Raw genomic sequence first — 19,233 nt, forward strand, 5'->3', positions numbered from 1 at the left:
TAAACCAACACCTATTATGTATGCTTCAAAGTTGGGGTGGGGAGGGCGAAAATGAGAATATGAAGAAAAAAGAAAGATCTGACAGAAAGGTTTTCTATAGTTTTCAAAGGGAGTCTGAACTACTCAATTCCTTATCCCTATATATTATAGAAACCTATATTCTGCAGAAGAAAACTTCAAATAATTTGAAGATATAAACACTTGACATCATACAGAAAACCCCTTAGGGAAAACAAAGCTACACTGCTTCATATTTGGATGTACAATGACGACAACCCAAAGAACAAAAGGATATTATATATCATGTAATGAGATTGAAACAAGAATCATTTACATAAGTAGACCCTGATCTACCTTCAATATAACAAGTAGCACTTTAAGGTAGAATGGAAGTCTCTCCTTTTTTCTATTCATATCTTCAGAAACACTCAAAGGAATCCTAACTTTCTCTGCCAGACAGTGAAACTCTTCTCTATCAATATGGTACATGTTTTATTTCACTTTATATTATATTTTATCTTTTTTTGAGACAGAGTCTTGCTCTGTCACCCAGGCTGGAGGGTAGTGGTGTGATCATGGCTCATTGCACCTTTGAATTTCTGGGCTCTAGCAATCCTCTGGCCTCAGCCTCCCGAGTAGCTGGGACTACAGATAAGTACATGCCACCACACCAGGATAATTTTTAAATTTTTTATAGAGATGGGGTCTATAATAGCTTCTGTGCCCAGGCTGGTCTCTAACTTCTGGCCTTAAGTAATCCTCCCATCTTGGCCTTCCAAAATGTTGGGATTACAGGCATGAGCCACTGTGCCAGGTCTGGTACATGATTTTAAAGGAGCCATAATTTCCTGAACTTTACTGAGGTAATGCAAACATTTTCATATTTTCCCTGAGACGATATAAAGGGTTAATAAAATCAATCCTTTTGATCTACCAATTATTGCTATGCTACTTGGAGGAAAACACTAAAGCTACCTGTGGTTCCCTCTTCTTTCCCTTCCCCCTCCCCCAGTTAATTCATGATGTAGCTACAAGCCACTCCTAAACCTAGGCAACTGTGAGACCAGGGGACATTTCTCTATCCTCTATCTTGGCTACTGCATGAATGTATAACGATGTAGGATTTTACAATACAAATTATGGCAGCAGTTTTATTTAGAGATCATTTTGAAGGGGAGGGAAATTACCATTTACTTTTCTCTGTGGGCATTATCTTAATACTCTACACTGAGACAAATTCAAGAAATATCTCTGGCCTAAATAACAGAATGGAACTTGAAATTACTAACAATATGACAGTCTTCTTTTTGTTTTTTTTTTTGAGACAGGGTCTCACGCTGTTACCCAGGCTGGAGTCCAGTGGCGCGATCACAGCTCACTGCAGCCTCGACCTCCTGGGCTCAAGTGATCCTACCACCTCAACCTCCCAAGTAGCTAGGACTACAGGCGTTTGTCACCATGCCTGGCTACGTTTTTTATTTTTTTGTAGAGACGAGGTCTTGCTATGTTGCCCAGGCTGATCTTGAATTCCTGGGCTCAAGCAATCCTCCCACCTCTGCCTCTCAAAATGTTGGAATTACAGGCATGAGCCATGGTGCTCAGCCAGAATCTTCTAATAAAAGTTATATAGGCTGGGCACAGTGGCTCACACCTGTAATCCCAGCACTTTGGGAGGCCAAGACAGGCAGATCACCTGAGGTCGGGAGTTTAAGACCAGCCTGACCAACATGGAAAAACCCAGTCTCTACTACAAATACAAAAGAATTAGCCAGGTGTGGTGGTGCATGCCTGTAATCCCAGCTACTTGGGAGGCTGAGGCAGGAGAATCGCTTGAACCCAGAAGGCAGAGGTTGCAGTGAGCTGAGATCTTTTTGCCTGGGCAAAAAGAGCAAAACTCCGTCTCAAAAAAAAAAGTTATATAATGTTGAAATGAACTTCATACATTTCATACATTTAATAGAAGGAGATGGTGTAGTGTAAAAGAATATGGGCTTTGAAATAAGAAGGATCAAGTACAAATGCTGGTCCCTCCATTTAACTTGTGTGACATTAGGTAAATTATTTAATCTGGGTTTCAGTGTTCTCACCTGTATACCATGGAGAGAGAACTTCTTAGGGAAACTGTGGCAATTCATTCAGATAGTGTTTAGTAAAGTTTGACTTACATATGCAAAATAAATTGCTATTATTTACTGTTAAAATGAAAAGAAAACTCCAGCCTACATTACCCATTTAAAAGTACCATTACAAAGAAAGGCATAGAATGCTAAGTAACTCAATTTACCCAGCCTCTAAGATGAAAGGAGATGCTAAAGAATAAGCACTATACTGAAAAATGTCTGCATGCTTCTTGTGAATCCACAATTAGGTGGCATGTGGAAGAGGAGTGATGTTCCTCAAACCCTGAAACATTTTGAAAAATACTGCCAGACATTGTAGTCCTTAAGAAATAGTTTAATGATTCTAAACACCCAATAACCAAGAACTAAGAGAAAATCTATGTGAAGGGAAAAATTCTGTATGAGGCAAGAAACAAGCAAAACAAGCTAAGTTTTCTAATACCCAAACATAAATGACTAAAGTGCTCCTTTCTGTGTGTGGATTTATTACAGTTATGTCTCCTTTAAAAAGGTGACCTTTATAAATATTTATAAAAGAACACATATTATTTACTTGTGAAAGACTTTTGATTTAAGCCTTCCCAACATCTGATCTATTTAGAGTAAGTCTTTGTCAAATGCTAAAAAATAAAATGAAGGTTATGTTTACCATACAAAGTCTCATAGTTAAATATGTGGGAATTAAATAATTTTGCTTAAATAGGCATTTAAATTCAGTAAATATTCCAGAATAACTGTCAAATTATTAAGATGTAAATACTGATTCTGTTGTTAAACATGGGTTTTCCCTCCACTGACATTATTCTCAGAATTTTAATCAAGTTATGTAAGTTAAATTTAACAAAATGGCTAGAGTTTCTATAAGCGTACAATTTTCTAGGTGTCCTAAATTGAAAATACTGTATTTTGTTTCACAATTCACTGCAGTCTTGAACTCCTGGGTTCAAGTGATCCTCCCTCCTCAGCCTCTGAGTAGCTGGGACTACAGGCACACACCACCATGCTTGGCTAATTCCTTTATTTTTTGTAGAGATGGGGTCTTGTTATGTTGCCCAGACCGGTCCTGAACTCCTGGCCTTAAGCAATCCTCCTGCCTCAGCCTCCCAAGTGTTGGGATTACAGGCATGAACTACTGTGCCCAGCCTGAAAATACCTATTTTAAAGGTATCCCAATTATTGAATGAAGTAGAGCAAAAGAGAATATTGATTAATCTACTGATGGCATTTGATTCAGAATGTGCCCCAACATAAGCCAACATAATAGTTATAAACTTGATATTAAAATGCAGGCTAAATCATACATGCTTATACACTGACAGGAAATGTCAGTGCCCAGCAATGGTAGCACAGAGTTTGCAAAGCAATAAGAATGACTTTATGTTATCACTGCCACTCATCTGTTTAAAAGACTATAAAGCTAAATATTCAACTGATAATACAATGATTTTTTCTAATCATCACTTTCTTAGGAATGCAGAGATAGGAAAGGCAATGAGTAACACCTTTTTATTTATTATTTGCCCACCTGTTACCATATGGCAGGAAACATTTCAGACCTACTCCTCCATGATACCAGCCAGGTTTCAGAGCAGGATACATTTGACACTGCTGTAGTTAAGAAAGACACAGTACTTCCTGCTCCAAAGGCAGACAGTCACATGTGCTTATAAAGTAGGCAAACAGAAAGTAGTGTCTATTACAGACCCCGCTAGCTACTCCACAAAGGACTACGATTTATTTAATCTTTTACTGCCTACCTCCAAGTAATGTTTTCATAATGAGATACAAAAGCAAAACCACCTAAGATCTATCATACTACCTAAATTCTATTTTAAAAAGTTGTTATAGTACTTTCACCAAATTAAAATAACTGTCCCCTAAAGCAAAACCAACCAACCAAACAAAAACTACTTTCATCTTCGGTATGGTCTAAATAGAATCCAACAAGCATCATGGGCCTTAGAGGCCTTGAGAATAGTTCAGACAGAGGGAAGGTCAGAAAACTTTGCACTTAGAAAAACAAAATGAAAGCAATATTTAGGGATATTAGTTGGTTTTTATAACACTTACTAAGTACCAAAAAAGTTTTATTATAATATGGCTGAGATAAAGCCAGATATTCTGTATAACATTCAACTAAAGAAGTTTCATTTTATATTTATCACGAACCCAGGTTCACTGACCCCTGTAGGGCTACAGTATTGTTTTTAGTTGATCAATCTCTTGGCATACTTAAACATCAACAGCTGGCTTTAAGAAAGCCCACATGGCTGGCTCTGAACTAACACCACCACATATGCTGCCTTGGCTGTGTCCCATCAGGCCCTCCTCAATGCCAGATCAAAACATTATGATAAAATACAACATAAACAACTGAAAAATAGATGTGCTGGTCTTGCCTTCCAAGTGAAATCTCAATCAGTTGAAAGTTCTGGTTTAAGATTATAACATGGGAAGGATCTGCTTTGAATAGAAGAGTTGTTTGCAGAAGGGAAAAGATTAATCTTTTAACGCTCCAAACAGAAAAACTAAGAACTTAACTATAATTCTGTTATTTTTAGAAATGCAGATTTTAGCTTAACTTATGGAAGAATTACTATTCTAACACTTTGGACATCTAGCATTATAAAAGTTACTGGAATGTTCATCTCTCTCAGGGATATATTACAGTGGAATTCTGCACTGGGTAGAAGATTCTACTAGATGGCCTGAGTTCTTTCCCAATGCTGAGACTCTATGTTAATGAAGAAATATGCCAATGATCTCAAAAATAAATGATGAGAAAAGTTAGACACTCACCTCTGGCACAAACGAAACAAAAGCCTACATTTACAGCAGAAGAAGAATTACTGCTCCGTTTGGAATGATTACTACAGATGAGAATGTAGGAGGATACTAACATGCTTCCAGCCGCAATGCAAGCATCTCCAGAGTGATAGGCAACTGGACATCTCAAACATCTCATCATGCGGCCTGTTTAAAGACAAGTCAAAAAGGAATCTAATAAGGCATCCGCAGGACATAAAAAGAAGTTTTTGGAGTTGGACTTTTTTGGGTCCCAATGAGATGCTAGTTACAGTAGATATAAAGCATTTTTTCTTCCCTAGTCTGGCTCTGTCATCCTATGCCATATGGCCCCTAAATGTAAGCCTAATAGTCACTTAGAGATCGTCCAAAGAAAAAATTATTTGTTCCAATGCTGCAGAGACGGTGGTATCCAATATGGCACCTACCTGAAGGACTTTCAAGGGTATTTTGAACACATGGAATTTTCTTCTCATGGTCTGAATTTAGAATGTAATCTCTACTTAACATGTACTGTGTATGTACTGTGGCTGAACTGTTAAAGTGAGAGATACACAGAAGGAGAATGCCCTATGTTGTTTGTAATATATACTTGATAATGTTATTTGCCACTGCACTTAAAACAAAAATCTTTGTCTCTTCTTCAGCTGTTTTACCTTTACTTGCTTTGTGGATATCTTTCTCCATAGAGCAGGCAGAGCAGCAGTGCTGAGGACAGCGGAATCCTTTTGATTCAAAGATGGCAGTGGGGAATTTGCGGACACACGCTTCATGATAAAATTTCCCACAAGCACCAACAGAACAACGCTTCACATCTTTACCAGACACTTTACACGAGAAACATGGGTGCTGCCCTGTAAAATTGGTGAGGAATATAAATCAAATAAAATTGACTAAAGCATATTCAAGTAGAAGCAGCTATAGACATCAAACAGCTACTCCTAAAACAGACTCTAATACTATATTTAAGAATTTAATGCACAAAAAAGCACTTAAAATAAATGCTAAATTCAAATTATGTTTTAAATTTTGCTAGAATATTTGATTATCAATTTGGAGACAGAATACTAAAAACAATTTAGATCTCCAAAACTGATTCCACAGAAAAGCCAGAACAGAGTTTAACATCTCGTAGCAGACAGCAGCAAAGTCTTCCCCACATAGAATAAATAAATTACCAAAGGAAAGACAGATTCCATTAGATAATCACTGATTATTTCTATGTACAAAATATACATAAAATGAAAACTCACAATCCTAATAAAAAAGAAAATTACAGCTAGACATATCTTATTCGAACTACAGAAAATCAAGGACAAAGAAAATATTCAAATTATCCACAAAAAAAGACAATTACTTTCAAACAGAGCTGACTGAAAGAGAAAAAGGGAAGCCAAAAAGCAATAGAATGCTATCTTCAAAGGGCTGAAAGAAAATAATTACCAAACCAGAATTCTATACCCAGTAAAAATATTCGTCAAGAATGAAGTGAAATCAACATTCGCTAGGGAGAATTAACAAAACCTAGTTCTTTGAAAAAGAATAATAAAATTGGCCGGGCGCGGTGGCTCAAGCCTGTAATCCCAGCACTTTGGGAGGCCGAGACGGGCGGATCACGAGGTCAGGAGATCAAGACCATCCTGGCTAACACGGTGAAACCCCATCTCTACTAAAAAATACAAAAAACTAGCCGGGCGAGGTGGCGGGCACCTGTAGTCCCAGCTACTTGGGAAGCTGAGGCAGGAGAATGGTGTAAACCCAGGAGGCGGAGCTTGCAGTGAGCTGAGATCCGGCCACTGCACTCCAGCCTGGGCAACAGAGCGAGACTCCGTCTCAAAAAAAAAAATAATAATAATAATAAAATTGATTACCTCTGGTAAGAATAATAAAAAAAGGAGAAAGGTCCTAATATTAATATCAGAAATGAAAAATGGAACATCACTACAAATCCTACAACCATTAAAAAGATAGTAAAAGGATATCACTATATTTTTGCTAATATATTTGAAAATTTAGATGAATGGACAGATTCCTAGAAAAAAAGAACTTACCAACACTGGCACAAAAACAAACAGGGCATATGAATAGTTCTGTAAACTATTAAAAGAAATTGAAACTATAATTGGAAATCTTTCAACAAAAAAAATTTTAGGCCCAGATAGCTCCACCGGTGAATACGTCAGACATTCAAGGAAGAAAATAATGCCAAATATGAAAAAACTAAACAGGAAAAAAAGAAGAAACAAGTAAAAGACAAACAGATATAGGGAAACATGCAACAAAAATGACAAAAGATTATGTTTTGTCGTATAAACAGTTTACATATGGAGAAAATGCACACAACATATATAAGCAAAGATAATGGAATAAGACTTACAAACTACCAATCAATATAGAAAAAAACCACAGCAGCCTAATGTAAAAGTGGGCAGAGGATGTAAACAGGCAATTCACAGAAAGACAAATAGCCAAAAGAAAATTAAAATATGTTTATCTTCACTAGTAATCAGATAAATGATAACTGAAACCGGTTATAAAATAGAAAAAAAACAGCCAGGCGCGGTGGCTCACGCCTGTAATCCCAACACTTTGGGAGACCAAGGCCGGTGGATTACGAGGTCAGGAGATCAAGACCATCTTGGGTAACATGGTGAAACCCCGTCTCTACTAAAAATACAAAAAAATTAGCCGGGCGTGGCGGCAGCCACCTGTAGTCCCAGCTACTCGGGAGGCCGAGGCAGGAGAATGGCATGAACCCGGGAGGCAGAACTTGCAGTGAGTCAAGATCATTCCACTGCACTCCAGTCTGGGCAACAGAGTGAGACTTCGTCTCAAAATAAACAAAACAAACAAACAAACAGAAAAAAACTTAAAAGAGTTTAATAATACCTATTATTTTATTTGAGACAGAGTCTTGCTCTGTCGCCCAGGCTGGAGTACAGTCATGTGATCTTGGCTCATTGCAACCTTTGCCGCCTGGGTTCAAGTGATTCTCATGCCCCAGAATCCAGAGATATTGGGACTACAGTGATAATACCAATTATTGATAAGGGTGTAGGGGGCTGGTAGAAGTTTAAGTTGGAATGAGCTACCTTAGAAGGCAACTGGGCAATAGTCATTAAAATGAAAGTACATTCACTTTCTGCCTAGAAATTCAATTTCTCAATAACTACATTGGGGAAGACTGAGAGTAAATGTTAAAGGATGTTGCCTGAAACATTGTTTGTAATTGCAAACAACTGAAAGTAACTCAAGTGTCCTTCGACAGGGGAAGAGTTAAATAAACTATGAATATATGTGTACTAGGGCACTATGCAGCAATTAAATAGAATGCATCTGTATTGACATAAAAAGAGCTCCGGCAGAACAATGGTATGATACATTTATATTACAACACACACACAGACACACACAAAGGTTTATAGGGCTACACATCAAACTGACAATGGTTGTCGGGACTGGAATTAAGTAAGGGCCTAGGATTAAGACTGATGATCAAGGGTGACATCAGCAAGAACAGTAATTATAATATTTTCAAAACAATGTGGTTATGTTTTACTTGTGTAATTAGAAATAAATTTAAAATATTAACGAATGATAAGAACACTTTTAACACCACAAAACATAAATGGATAAGACACATAAACAGATAATTCACAAGAGTCAATAAATATACAGAAAGAAATGTTTAAGCAAAGAACTGCAAATTATAACAACAAACTTGTCAAATGTTTATTGGTTATCTGGATATCATCTTTTGAAAATGTTCAAGTCTTTTTTTTTTTTTTTTTTTTTTTGAGACGGAGTCTCGCTCTGCCACCCAGGCTGGAGTGCAGTGGCCGGATCTCAGCTCACTGCAAGCTCCGCCTCCTGGGTTCACGCCATTCTCCTGCCTCAGCCTCCCGAGTAGCTGGGACTACAGGCGCCCGCCGCCTCGCCCGGCTAGTTTTTTGTATTTTTTAGTAGAGACGGGGTTTCACTGTGTTAGCCAGGATGGTCTCGATCTCCTGACCTCGTGATCCGCCCGTCTTGGCCTCCCAAAGTGCTGGGATTACAGGCTTGAGCCACCGCGCCCGGCCGAAAATGTTCAAGTCTTTTGTCCACTTTTCTTATAATGCCTATTCAAAATCTGAAGGAAAAAATATAAGGAATAGTTTTGTTTTTTTACAGAAAGTTAGGTGAACTGCATTATTGTTCTTTGATTCTGGAAGTACCTAATCTTGACAAATTGGCTGAATTATAAAAGTTCTTTAAAATGAGTAGTTAAAACTGTGATGCTCACTTTTTAAATTGTCTTGCAGAAATAAAGTACAGTAAGGTGGGGTTTTGTTTTGGTCCCATTGTATATACGTAATTTCAAAGTACATTTTTTCACCACATGGTTAAGGCCAATAAAGTACATTTTACCACGTATATAGATATGAAGGTAATTATATTTTTAAAATAACTTTTAAAAGTTTTAAAAATTAAAAAAATATATTTGAAAGGTAGGAAGTTTGACTTCACACATTTGCTTAATGCATAAACTACTCTCTGTAAGAATAAAATAGGACTTCAGATGGTCACGGTGGCTCATGCCTGTAATCCCAGTGCTTTGGGAGGCCAAGGTGGGAGGATCACTTGAGCCCAGGAGTTCAAGACCAGCCTGGGCAACACAGTAAGACCCCATCTCTAAAAAAACATTTTAAAAATAAGCCAGGTGTGGTGGTATGTGCCTGTGGTTCTACCTACTCAGGAGGCTGAGGTGGGAGGATTGAGCCCGGTAGGTCGAGGCTGCAGTGAGCTATGATCACGCCCCTGCACTCCAGCCTGGGCGACAGAACAAGAACTGTCTCAAGAAAATATAAAATAAGACTTCATTTATGTAATGATCAAAATAAGCCTAATATAAATGAAAATAGTTAAAACTAGTGCAAGTGTTATGCTAACAGAGAGCTGAACTATCAAACTCTTTTAAGACCTAGGTTAGAGCTCTAACATGTGAGTGCTTTCCATACTCTTCCTTTTCACTAGGAAATGGCCTTCATTAAGAATAAGTCAGTGAGGAGTGAGGCACAGTGACTCACGCCTGTAATCCCAGCACTTTGGGAGGCCAAGTGGGTGCATTGCTTGAGTCTGGGAGTTCAAGACCAGCCTGGTAAAGATGGTAAAAACTCTCTACCTAAAAAACAAAAAACAAACAAACAAACAAAACCGTACAAAAAAATAGCTGGAGGCTGGGCACAGTGGCTAACACCTGTAATCCCAGCACTTTAGGAGGCCAAGGCAGGTGTATCACTTGAGGTCAGGAGTTCGAGGCTAGCCTGGCCAACATGGGAAAACCCTGGCTGTACTAAAAATACAAAAATTAGTCGGATGTGGTGGTGTGTGCCTGTAAGCCCAGCTACTCGGGAGGCTGAGGCACAAGAATCACTTGAACCTGGGAGGTGGAGGTTGCAGTGAGCTGAGATTTAGCCACTGCACTCCAGCCAGGGCGACACAGCGAAAATTTGTCTCAAAAATAATTAATTAATTAATTAATTAAAAAGCTAGCTGGGCATGGTGGTGCGTGCCTGTAGTCCCCATAGCTAATCAGGAGGCTGGGGTGGGAAGATCACCTGAGCCTGGGAGGTCAAGGCTGCAGGGAGCTGAGATTGCACCACTGCACTTCAGCCTGGGCAATGGGACCAAAAAAAAGAAGTCAGTCCATCAGTCCAGAGTCAAAGACCACAGGGGAAGTGGGGAAAAAAAGAATAAGTAAAACTACCTATTACAGAACTCTTTTTGGAGCCTTATTCTATTGTACATTTTATTCAAAAGGGCAAATAAAAATGCTTTCTTTCTAGAAATCACATTTGTCTTAAATAATAGAAAGTGGTAGTATAAGAACATATTAGGTAGGTATCTGCAATACTTCTTACATGTGAAGTGTTTATCTTTTGTAAACAAAGGAAAACTGCCTAAATGACCTAAAACAATGGTTTGAAGAATCAGAGTTCTCACTTCTAATATGTTAGAAGTGTACCAAATAGGTACCAAACTAATTTTCATGTCATAAGTAAATTAAAAGCATTTAATTTTTTAAAAATAATTGTGGTAAAATATATATAACATAAAATGTAACACTTTAACCATTTTTAAGTGTATGGTTCAGTAGCATTAAGTACATTCACATTGTTAGCACTGTCTCCAGAACATTTTCATCATCCCATACTGAAACTCTGTACCCATTAAAAGAACTCCTCATCTCACCCTCCCCCACAACCCTGGTGACTACTATTCTAAGAATTTGACTATTCCAAGTAATTTATATAAATGGAATCATACAATATTTGTTGGCCTTTTATACCTGGCTTATTTCACTCAGCATAAAGTCCTTAAGGTTCATCCATGCTATGGCATGTATCAGAATTTCTTTTTAAGGCTGAATAATATTCCATTGTAGGTACATACTACATTTTGTTTATTCATCCATCAATGGACATTTGGATTGTTTCTACCTTTTGACTATTGTGAATAATGTTGCTAAGAATATGAAAGTACAATTATCTGTTGGAGTCCTTTTTTTTTTTTTTTTTTTTTTTGAGAGAGAGAGTCTCACTCTGGTTGCCCAGGCTGGAGTGGAGTGATGTAATTACAGTTCACTGCAGTCTTGACTTCCTGGGCTCAGGTGATTCTCTCACCTCAGCCTCCTGAGTATTTGGGACTATGGACATGTGCTAGGCTAATTTTTTTTAAAAATTTTTTTTTAATTTTTGGTAGAGATGAGGTTTTACCATGTTGCCCAGGCTGGTCTAGAACTCCTGGACTCAAACAATCCGCTCATCTTGGCCTCCCAAAATCCTTGGATTACAGGCGTGAGACACTACGCCTGGCCCCTTCTTTCAGTTCTTTTGGGTATATACCCCGAGTGAAATTGCTTGATCATTTGTTACTCTGTTTAATTTTTTAAGAAACCGTCATCGGGTTTTCAACAGCCACTATACCATTTTATATTCCCACCAACAATGCACAAGGGTTCCAATTTCTCCATAGTTAAGCCAACATGTTGTTTTCTTTTTTTTGATACTAGTCATTCTAATGGGTATCAAGTGGCATCTCATTGTGGCTTTGATTTGCATTTCCCTGATTACTCTTTTTTTTTTTTTTTTTAATAGAGACAGAGTTTCACCATGTTGCCCAGGCTGGTCTCAAACTCCTGAACTCAAAGAGATCCACCTGCTTTGGCTTCCCAATGTGCTAGGATTACAGGCACGAGCCATTGCGCCTGGCCCCCTGATTACTCATTATATTGAGCATACTTTCATGTGTATATTGGCCATCTGCATATCTTCTTTGGAGAACTACCTGCTCAAGATCTTTGCCCAATTTTGAATTGAGTTGTTTAGTTTAGTTTTTTTTTTTTTTTTTTGAGATGGAGTTTTGCTCTTGTTGCCCAGGCTGGAGTTCAAGGGAATGATCTCAGCTCACTGCAACCTCTGCATCCCAGGTTCAAGCGATTCTCCTGCCTCAGCCTCCCGAGTAACTGGGATTGTAGGCATGCACCACCATGCCAGGCTAATTTTGTATTTTTAGTAGAGATGGGGTTTCTCCATGTTGGTCAGGTTGGTCTTGAACTCTTGACCTCAGGTGATCTGCCCGACTTAGCCTCCCAAAGTGCTGAGATTACAGGCATGGGCCACCATGCCTGACTCGAGTTGTTTAGTTTTTTATTGCTGAGTTGAAGGCGTTCTCTATATATTCTGGGTATTAATGCTTTATCAGATATGGAATTTGAAAATATTTTCTCCCATTCTATGGGTTGCCTTTACATTATGTTGATAAGACCCTTTGGTGTACAAAAGTTTTAATTTTGATGAAGTACAATTTGTCTGTTTTTCCTTTTGCTGCCTGTGCCTTTGGTGTCATATATACGAAATCACTGCCAAATCCATTGTCATGAAGCTTTTCCTCTATGCTATGTTTTCTTCCAAGAGTTTTATAGTTTTAGCTCTTACATCTTGGTCTTTGATTCATCTTGAATTAATTTTGTTTATGCTGTTGGGTAAGGGTCCAACTTCGTTCTTTTACAGGCATATATCCAACTCTTTCAGCATCATTTGTTGGAAAGACTGTCTTTTTTTCCACTGACTAGTCTTCATACCCTTATCAAAAATCTTTTGACCATATATGCAAGTGCTTATTTCTGGGCTTTCTATGCCATTGGTCTATATGTCTGTCTTTATGCCAGTATCACACTGTTTTGACTTCTGTCGCTTTGTAGTATACTTTCAAATGAGGAAATGTAAGTCCTCTGACTTTGTTCTACCCAATTTTTTTTTTTAATAAAAAAGTTTTTTTCATTCTCACTGACAACATCCCATACTTAACTGTTTCTAAAGCAAATTTCCCTCTTAAATTTTCTAACAGATGTGTACCAAATTAAATAAACCTAGCCTCTGTTGGTAGAATTCTCCTGGATTCTAGAGTTAGGAGAGAAGCCCTAAGAGTGTTTTAATACTGAGATACATGGTCCTTCCTATCAATATCTTAAATCAGGGATTGCATACTTGATATAGTTTGGATATTTGTCCCCACGCAAATCTCCTGTTGAAATCTAATTCCCAGTGCTGAAGGTGAGGTCTGGTGGGAGGTGTTTGGATCATGAAGGTGGATCCCACACGGTTTGGTGCTGTCTTTGCGACAGTGAGTGAGTGCTTGTGAAATCTGGTCATTTAAAAATGTGTGGCCCTCTCCCTCAACTCTCTCTCTTGCTCCCGCTTTTGCCATTTGAAGTGCCTACTCCCACTTTGCCTTCTGCCATGATTGTAAGTTTCCTGAGGCCTTCCCAGAAGCTGAGCAGATACTGGCACTATCCTTCCTATACAGCCTGCAGAACTGTGAGCCATTTAAACCTCTTTTCTTTATAAATTACCCAATCTCGGGTATTTCTTTATAGCAATGCAGGAGCTCCCTAATACAATATGTGAATGCTTAGAGGGGCCAGGCAGGATATATAAGTGACTTGAATGACTGAGTTTTAGAAAAAGGAATAATGGGGAATGTGAGGAGCCAGGATTACATGCTTCATCCATGTTCAAAAATGAAAATGCATTCTGAAGGCCAAATAAAACGATGTGCAGATAATATGACCCAGGGGCTGCCAGTTGGCAAACTGTTCACAAGTTTTACTGCAGAGTCTAAATGTGATGAATAAAATATTTTATAAGGGAGACATTTTAAGTTATATGTTCTAAGCAGCTTCCAAAGCTTACTTTATGTGTGTGTGTGTGTATTTGTATGTGTGTGTATGTATGTGAATGACTGTGTATTGGGATATATGACATATGACTTGTGATGTCCATTCTATTCACCAGGGCAATAGAAGACCATGAGAAAGAAAATATAAATCTGGAGTCCAACTGCCTGGGTTTAAATCCCAGAGTCATCATGGGCTATCTTTGTGACTTTGGGGAAGCTACTAAACTCTCTAATCCTCAGTTTCTCCTTCTGTATAATGGAAATCATAATAGTACCTATCTCATCATGGATCAAATGAAATAGCAGGAGAAAATGCTTAGTACTTGTAGCACCTAACACTTAGTAAGTCAGTGTTCAGTTTAAAAAAAAAATTACTTTTTGTCTGAAAGATTTTAGGAGGCATACAATCAAATAAGAAAAGATAAGTATCTGTAAGAATCAAAATAAAAGGAAAAGGAGTGGAAAAATAACAAAGAGTCAGCATATCATGTATACTTGCTATCCAATTGGCTTTAGTTCCTCATAGCTAAAACAAAGCAAAACAAAACAAAAAACACGTCAACATGGTTCCTAGAAGCATGTCCCTCTCATCTCCAGTTATTTTTTATTTGCCATGTTGTTACAGATTAAACAACTATGACTTGCTTTCCACGATATTAACCAGAATTATAGCTACAGAGAGAAGAAATATAAACTAGCATATTTATTTCTCTACAAATTATTTTGGTAGGTAGTAGTCTATGTATAGTGAGATAAGAAATAAATGGTGAATCCCAAGCTTAAAAAATGATTTCCAGTAGCTCCAAATTTCCACTAAAAATATAATCACTGTGGTTATGCACTGATACTTATTCCAGTCTCTTAAAGAACTTTAAACCAATTTATTGAGCCCCCAAAATCTCAAACCCATCTGAAAAATAACTCAATTAAATACTTTGTATAACTCTTTAGATAAAACACAAATTCATCCTGGTACTTTGATAGATTTTATGGTAGAAGGCACCAGTAGGAGGAAATTTAACTACTTTTTAAATCTTGAAGCCAAATCTTAATTTGTTGAAATACCTTTGGGAAGAGAGGAGGGCTAATAAAAGTGATGGGAACAAGATGTCCTAGGAGAGGTTGCCAGTGCACATTCCTGGCACAATCCCATTCATCTTTTCATGACTATCAAAATAAGTCATCTTACCGGTTTTACATTCCATGCAGACGAACTTGCTATCAGGGAGTGATGTCAATCCCAGGCACTCCAGGTGAAAGTGTTTGCAGCACTCTCCCTCACAAGGAATCAGAGAGTCACCAGAGCTTTCACAAATCTGTAATATGGCAAAAAGCAGTGGTTCTCAAACTTTGGCAAACATCAGGACCACATGGGCGGCTTGTTAAACACAAATTACTGGGTCCCTCACCCACAGATTGTGATTCAGTAGGTCTGGTGGGGGCCCCAAGAATGTGCATTTCTAATACATATCCAGAAGATGCTGATGTTGTTTGTCCTTGGCCTTCACTTTGAAAACCAGAGACCTAGACAATTACAGTATTTCCAGATCCAATATGGTATAAAGTTTAAGGTCATACTTAATCTTTTAGGATTCCTTCTTTGGGATCTGCATATTTAACTTTTCTTCACAGGGCAAAGCAGTATTTTTCAAGAACAGTAATAATACACTGAGAAAGTTATTACTTTAAAATTTTGAATTTAAGAAAGTTTTTTCAGTCAGTCATCTGCCATTTACTTCCAATGAATAATAGTATATCACACTAAAGATTGGCATGTGGGTAAGTATTCCAACTCAGAAAGGGAAAAAAAGAACCAGAAAGAGGTTTTAGATCTGTAGCTTTAAAGTAATATCATAATAATTTAGAAACATATTACCCTCTTCAACAGGAGTTAAGTCTATTACTGGCAGAATATAATAGCAATTATTTCAAGCCATAACACCAGTTACCTGCCTACCTGACATACAGTGTCCTTCTTACTCATTCCAGTGCCTCTTCTCGACAAACTTGAATCCATGGACTGCACATCAGAAACGTCTGCATCTGCAGTAGCTGAAGGGCTATCTACTTGCTTTCCAAAGCCTACCTACATAGAAAACATAGCATTTTTAAGAAAAACAAAACAAAAATTCCCTCAAAGATAAGATGCTATGAAAATCCTAGTAAGACTTGCTCAAACATTAGATCTTGACACAACAACCTCTTTCTTCCTTCCTTTCTTTCCAAAATCCACAGATACCATAGGTCTGCTGTTTTGGGAAAAACTGTAGTTAAAATTACAAACAAACTATAGTTTTGTTATATAACATGAGAGCAAAAGAATTAAGAAGCTCAAAATAACCAAAGTGATTTTTTTTCTATGAGTATTTAAAAAATGTCCCAATTTCCCCAAATAAATAAGGCAAAAGCATTATGTTCAAGAAAGAGCACTTTGTCTAGACCTTTGCACATATTTACCTGCAGGTCACTCAGTCCTCTAGAATCGGAGTCAGATGTGTCTCTGTATGCTGAACTAGTCATTTCTACATCAGTTGAGGCGCGACTCCTTTTCTTTAGAGGTTTACAGGAATCTGAAATCTCGCTGGCACCTTAATACAACATACTGAAATTAATCCTAAAATAGTACTTAAGGTTTGTTTTAATTTTTTTGTGTGTGGGAGAATATTTTCTTTTCCCAAACTCATCTTTAGTGTGGAAAAAGCACAGCTCTCTTTGTAACACTGAAGTAATGAGTCAAAACTTCAGAACTTCTGACCTTCCTGGTAGTGATTGATTAATTTACAACCGCTCTATCAAAACATTTAATTCAGTTCTCCTCTCTAAAGCTATTTTCAGTCAACAGAGCCCACGTTCCAACCTAAAAATCAATTCTATCAAAATTGCAGGATAGCTGATGGATTTGGAGCAATTCAAAGAACCATTCAATTTGGAGGGGGAAGACATAAAACCCAACACACTGTGTAGCTTACAAATATGGTTGCAGAGACATCTCCATCTTGTTTTTATTAGGGATGTGACAAATCTTTGATTTGTATTCGATTCGTACACGGATAGTGCCATTTTCCCCTGAATTTTGCAATTCAGTTGATTATTGCCCCCCAATAAAATTTGGATGTTCGTAATTGTTCATCTGAGACTTCCTTGGTGAAGTGGCATTTATTGTGACCATTAACAAGCGCTGCAGCACATCTACATATGTCATGCCATTTAGGAGGCACATTGCTGAGGGTTGTAAATGGACAGTGTTCAAGTGCAGCCAAATCACGTAGAGCTGGATGGGAAGGCCTCTATGTGGAATTTGTGCGGGAAGAAATAAATAGGAAAAAAAAGGCAGAGAATAGTGTGGAATTTTTTTTTTAAAACTGTGTGTAATACAAATCCAGCCAAAACAATAGTGCAAAAAGTTACAAAGCAACAATCTCTTGGGCTAATGCAGTATAGGCTATACAGAAACAGCCACGATGAAATGTGCAGATCAGGCACGGTGAATACCAAGGAACCAAGGAGACGGTTAATATTTCAACCCACAGTTTGTGTTTTGGATTTTTTTCCCCCAAAATTTCCATACAACAAACAGACATCTAGATCAGCCCAGCAAGCTATGGTGGAAGTGTGCAGTCCAGAAGAGCCCATGGAGAAACAAGTCTCCTGAGGCCATGAAGATCCGCAACAGGCTGAGTGAGAGTAGCACTTGGAACATAGCCACGTTCTGTGGTGGAGGAGGTGGGCCTCGTTAGACTGCTCAGATTACTGGAACCTCGTTATCACATCCCATTCTACAAGTTTTTCACTGAATGTTTCCTGACATCTATAAATGAGGGTGCCTGCCCATGTTAATGCTGATTAAAAAACACAAGTACACAAATCTATCTCCTTCATTGCTGGTGTATGGACCCAGAACACCACCACAAAATATTTCCTTGGCCTAAAAGATCACTGGATTAACAAGGAGTTTTAACAGAGGAACAGGAGTGCTGTACTGAGAGGCTTTCGAAGGGAAACACAGGTACCGCCATTTCCGATGAGTTTCTGAAAATGCTAGAAAAATGACAGACTGCCAAAGACAGCTGTCATGCTGTTCTCCATGATAACGGCACTAATATTAAAAAAAAATAAGAACTTTTAATGATTGTAATGTATACAGTTTGGGCTGTTTGGCAAAACCCTGCAGATGTGCATTAATGATGCTTTATTTAAAAACAAAAAACCAAAAACAGTCCATGTTGAAATTGATCAGTGTAAGTTAAATGGTGGTTTTTAGGCTGGACCCATGATTTAAGCTGTACCCATCCAGCTCCAACCGAAAAAAAAAATCATTTGACTGTAAAAGCAATTGTTCAGAGTCTTGAAGAAGAAACCAGGCAGGAAAATGCCAATAATGATGATTGGCGAAATCAAAATCGAAAACAAAGAAACTGTTTATCGAGCCGCCGACAAAGAAATCTTGCATGGAGACTACAAGTCTGGAGTTTCTGGGATGAAATTGTACAGGAATCTCAGTCCACAGTTTCCTCAATCGCTGCGGAGACGGAGCTGTCACTGAATCTGACAGAGCCCTGCACTCCCCGGTCCGCCGACCCTGTGGAATGGTGGAAACACAACGCAATCAGGCCTCCTAATCTCGCAGCGATCGCGATGTCTTTTCTTGGAGCTCCGCCAAGCAGTGTTCCCTCCGAGAGGCTGTTCAGTTCTGCTGAGGATCTCCACGGAGACCATCGCTGCAGACTTCTCCCCGAGAATGCAGAGAGGCTGTTGTTTTATTTTATTTTTAAATAATGCAATTTGCCCAGAGTAAACTACAGGTATTAAATACAGTTTGATCTCACCAAAAACGCACGAATCATGCTATGGAGTTTGTACTGTAGTCAAATTGCACACAGAAAATACAGATATAAGTTTAAGCTTTCTTAAACTTTGTGCATATCTCAAATAGATTCGCATAAGGTCATCTAATAGTGGCCATAAATATGCTATGAATCATTTTAATTTACAAAAAGATTTTACAGCACTGTAAAAATAAATGTGGCAAGATTTTTTTCAATAAGCTTGTCTTGTCTGATTTGTCATAGTCCATGTTTGACAAACATGA

At 38.1% G+C, this 19,233-nt stretch overlaps 1 protein-coding gene across 6 annotated transcripts in view; it reads right to left on the minus strand.

The window, feature by feature from the left end:
- NSD3 (nuclear receptor binding SET domain protein 3) overlaps positions 1-19,233 on the minus strand; it is a 108,786-nt gene that overhangs the window by 24,309 nt on the left and 65,244 nt on the right. For 5 of the 6 annotated variants that reach the window (XM_025395401.1, XM_025395402.1, XM_025395398.1 and 2 more), the window contains 5 exons: positions 16,602-16,732; positions 16,102-16,230; positions 15,334-15,460; positions 5,582-5,779; positions 4,920-5,093 (listed from right to left, as the gene is read on the minus strand). In XM_025395401.1, coding sequence (XP_025251186.1) covers positions 4,920-5,093; positions 5,582-5,779; positions 15,334-15,460; positions 16,102-16,230; positions 16,602-16,732 — 759 coding nt within the window. Of the gene's footprint in view, positions 1-4,919; positions 5,094-5,581; positions 5,780-15,333; positions 15,461-16,101; positions 16,231-16,601; positions 16,733-17,482; positions 18,724-19,233 lie in introns of those variants that run through there. The other variant, XM_025395403.1, reaches the window with a different exon arrangement.

The sequence above is a fragment of the Theropithecus gelada genome, chromosome 8, assembly GCF_003255815.1.
Source record: "Theropithecus gelada isolate Dixy chromosome 8, Tgel_1.0, whole genome shotgun sequence".
Classification (NCBI taxonomy): Eukaryota; Metazoa; Chordata; class Mammalia; order Primates; family Cercopithecidae; genus Theropithecus; species Theropithecus gelada.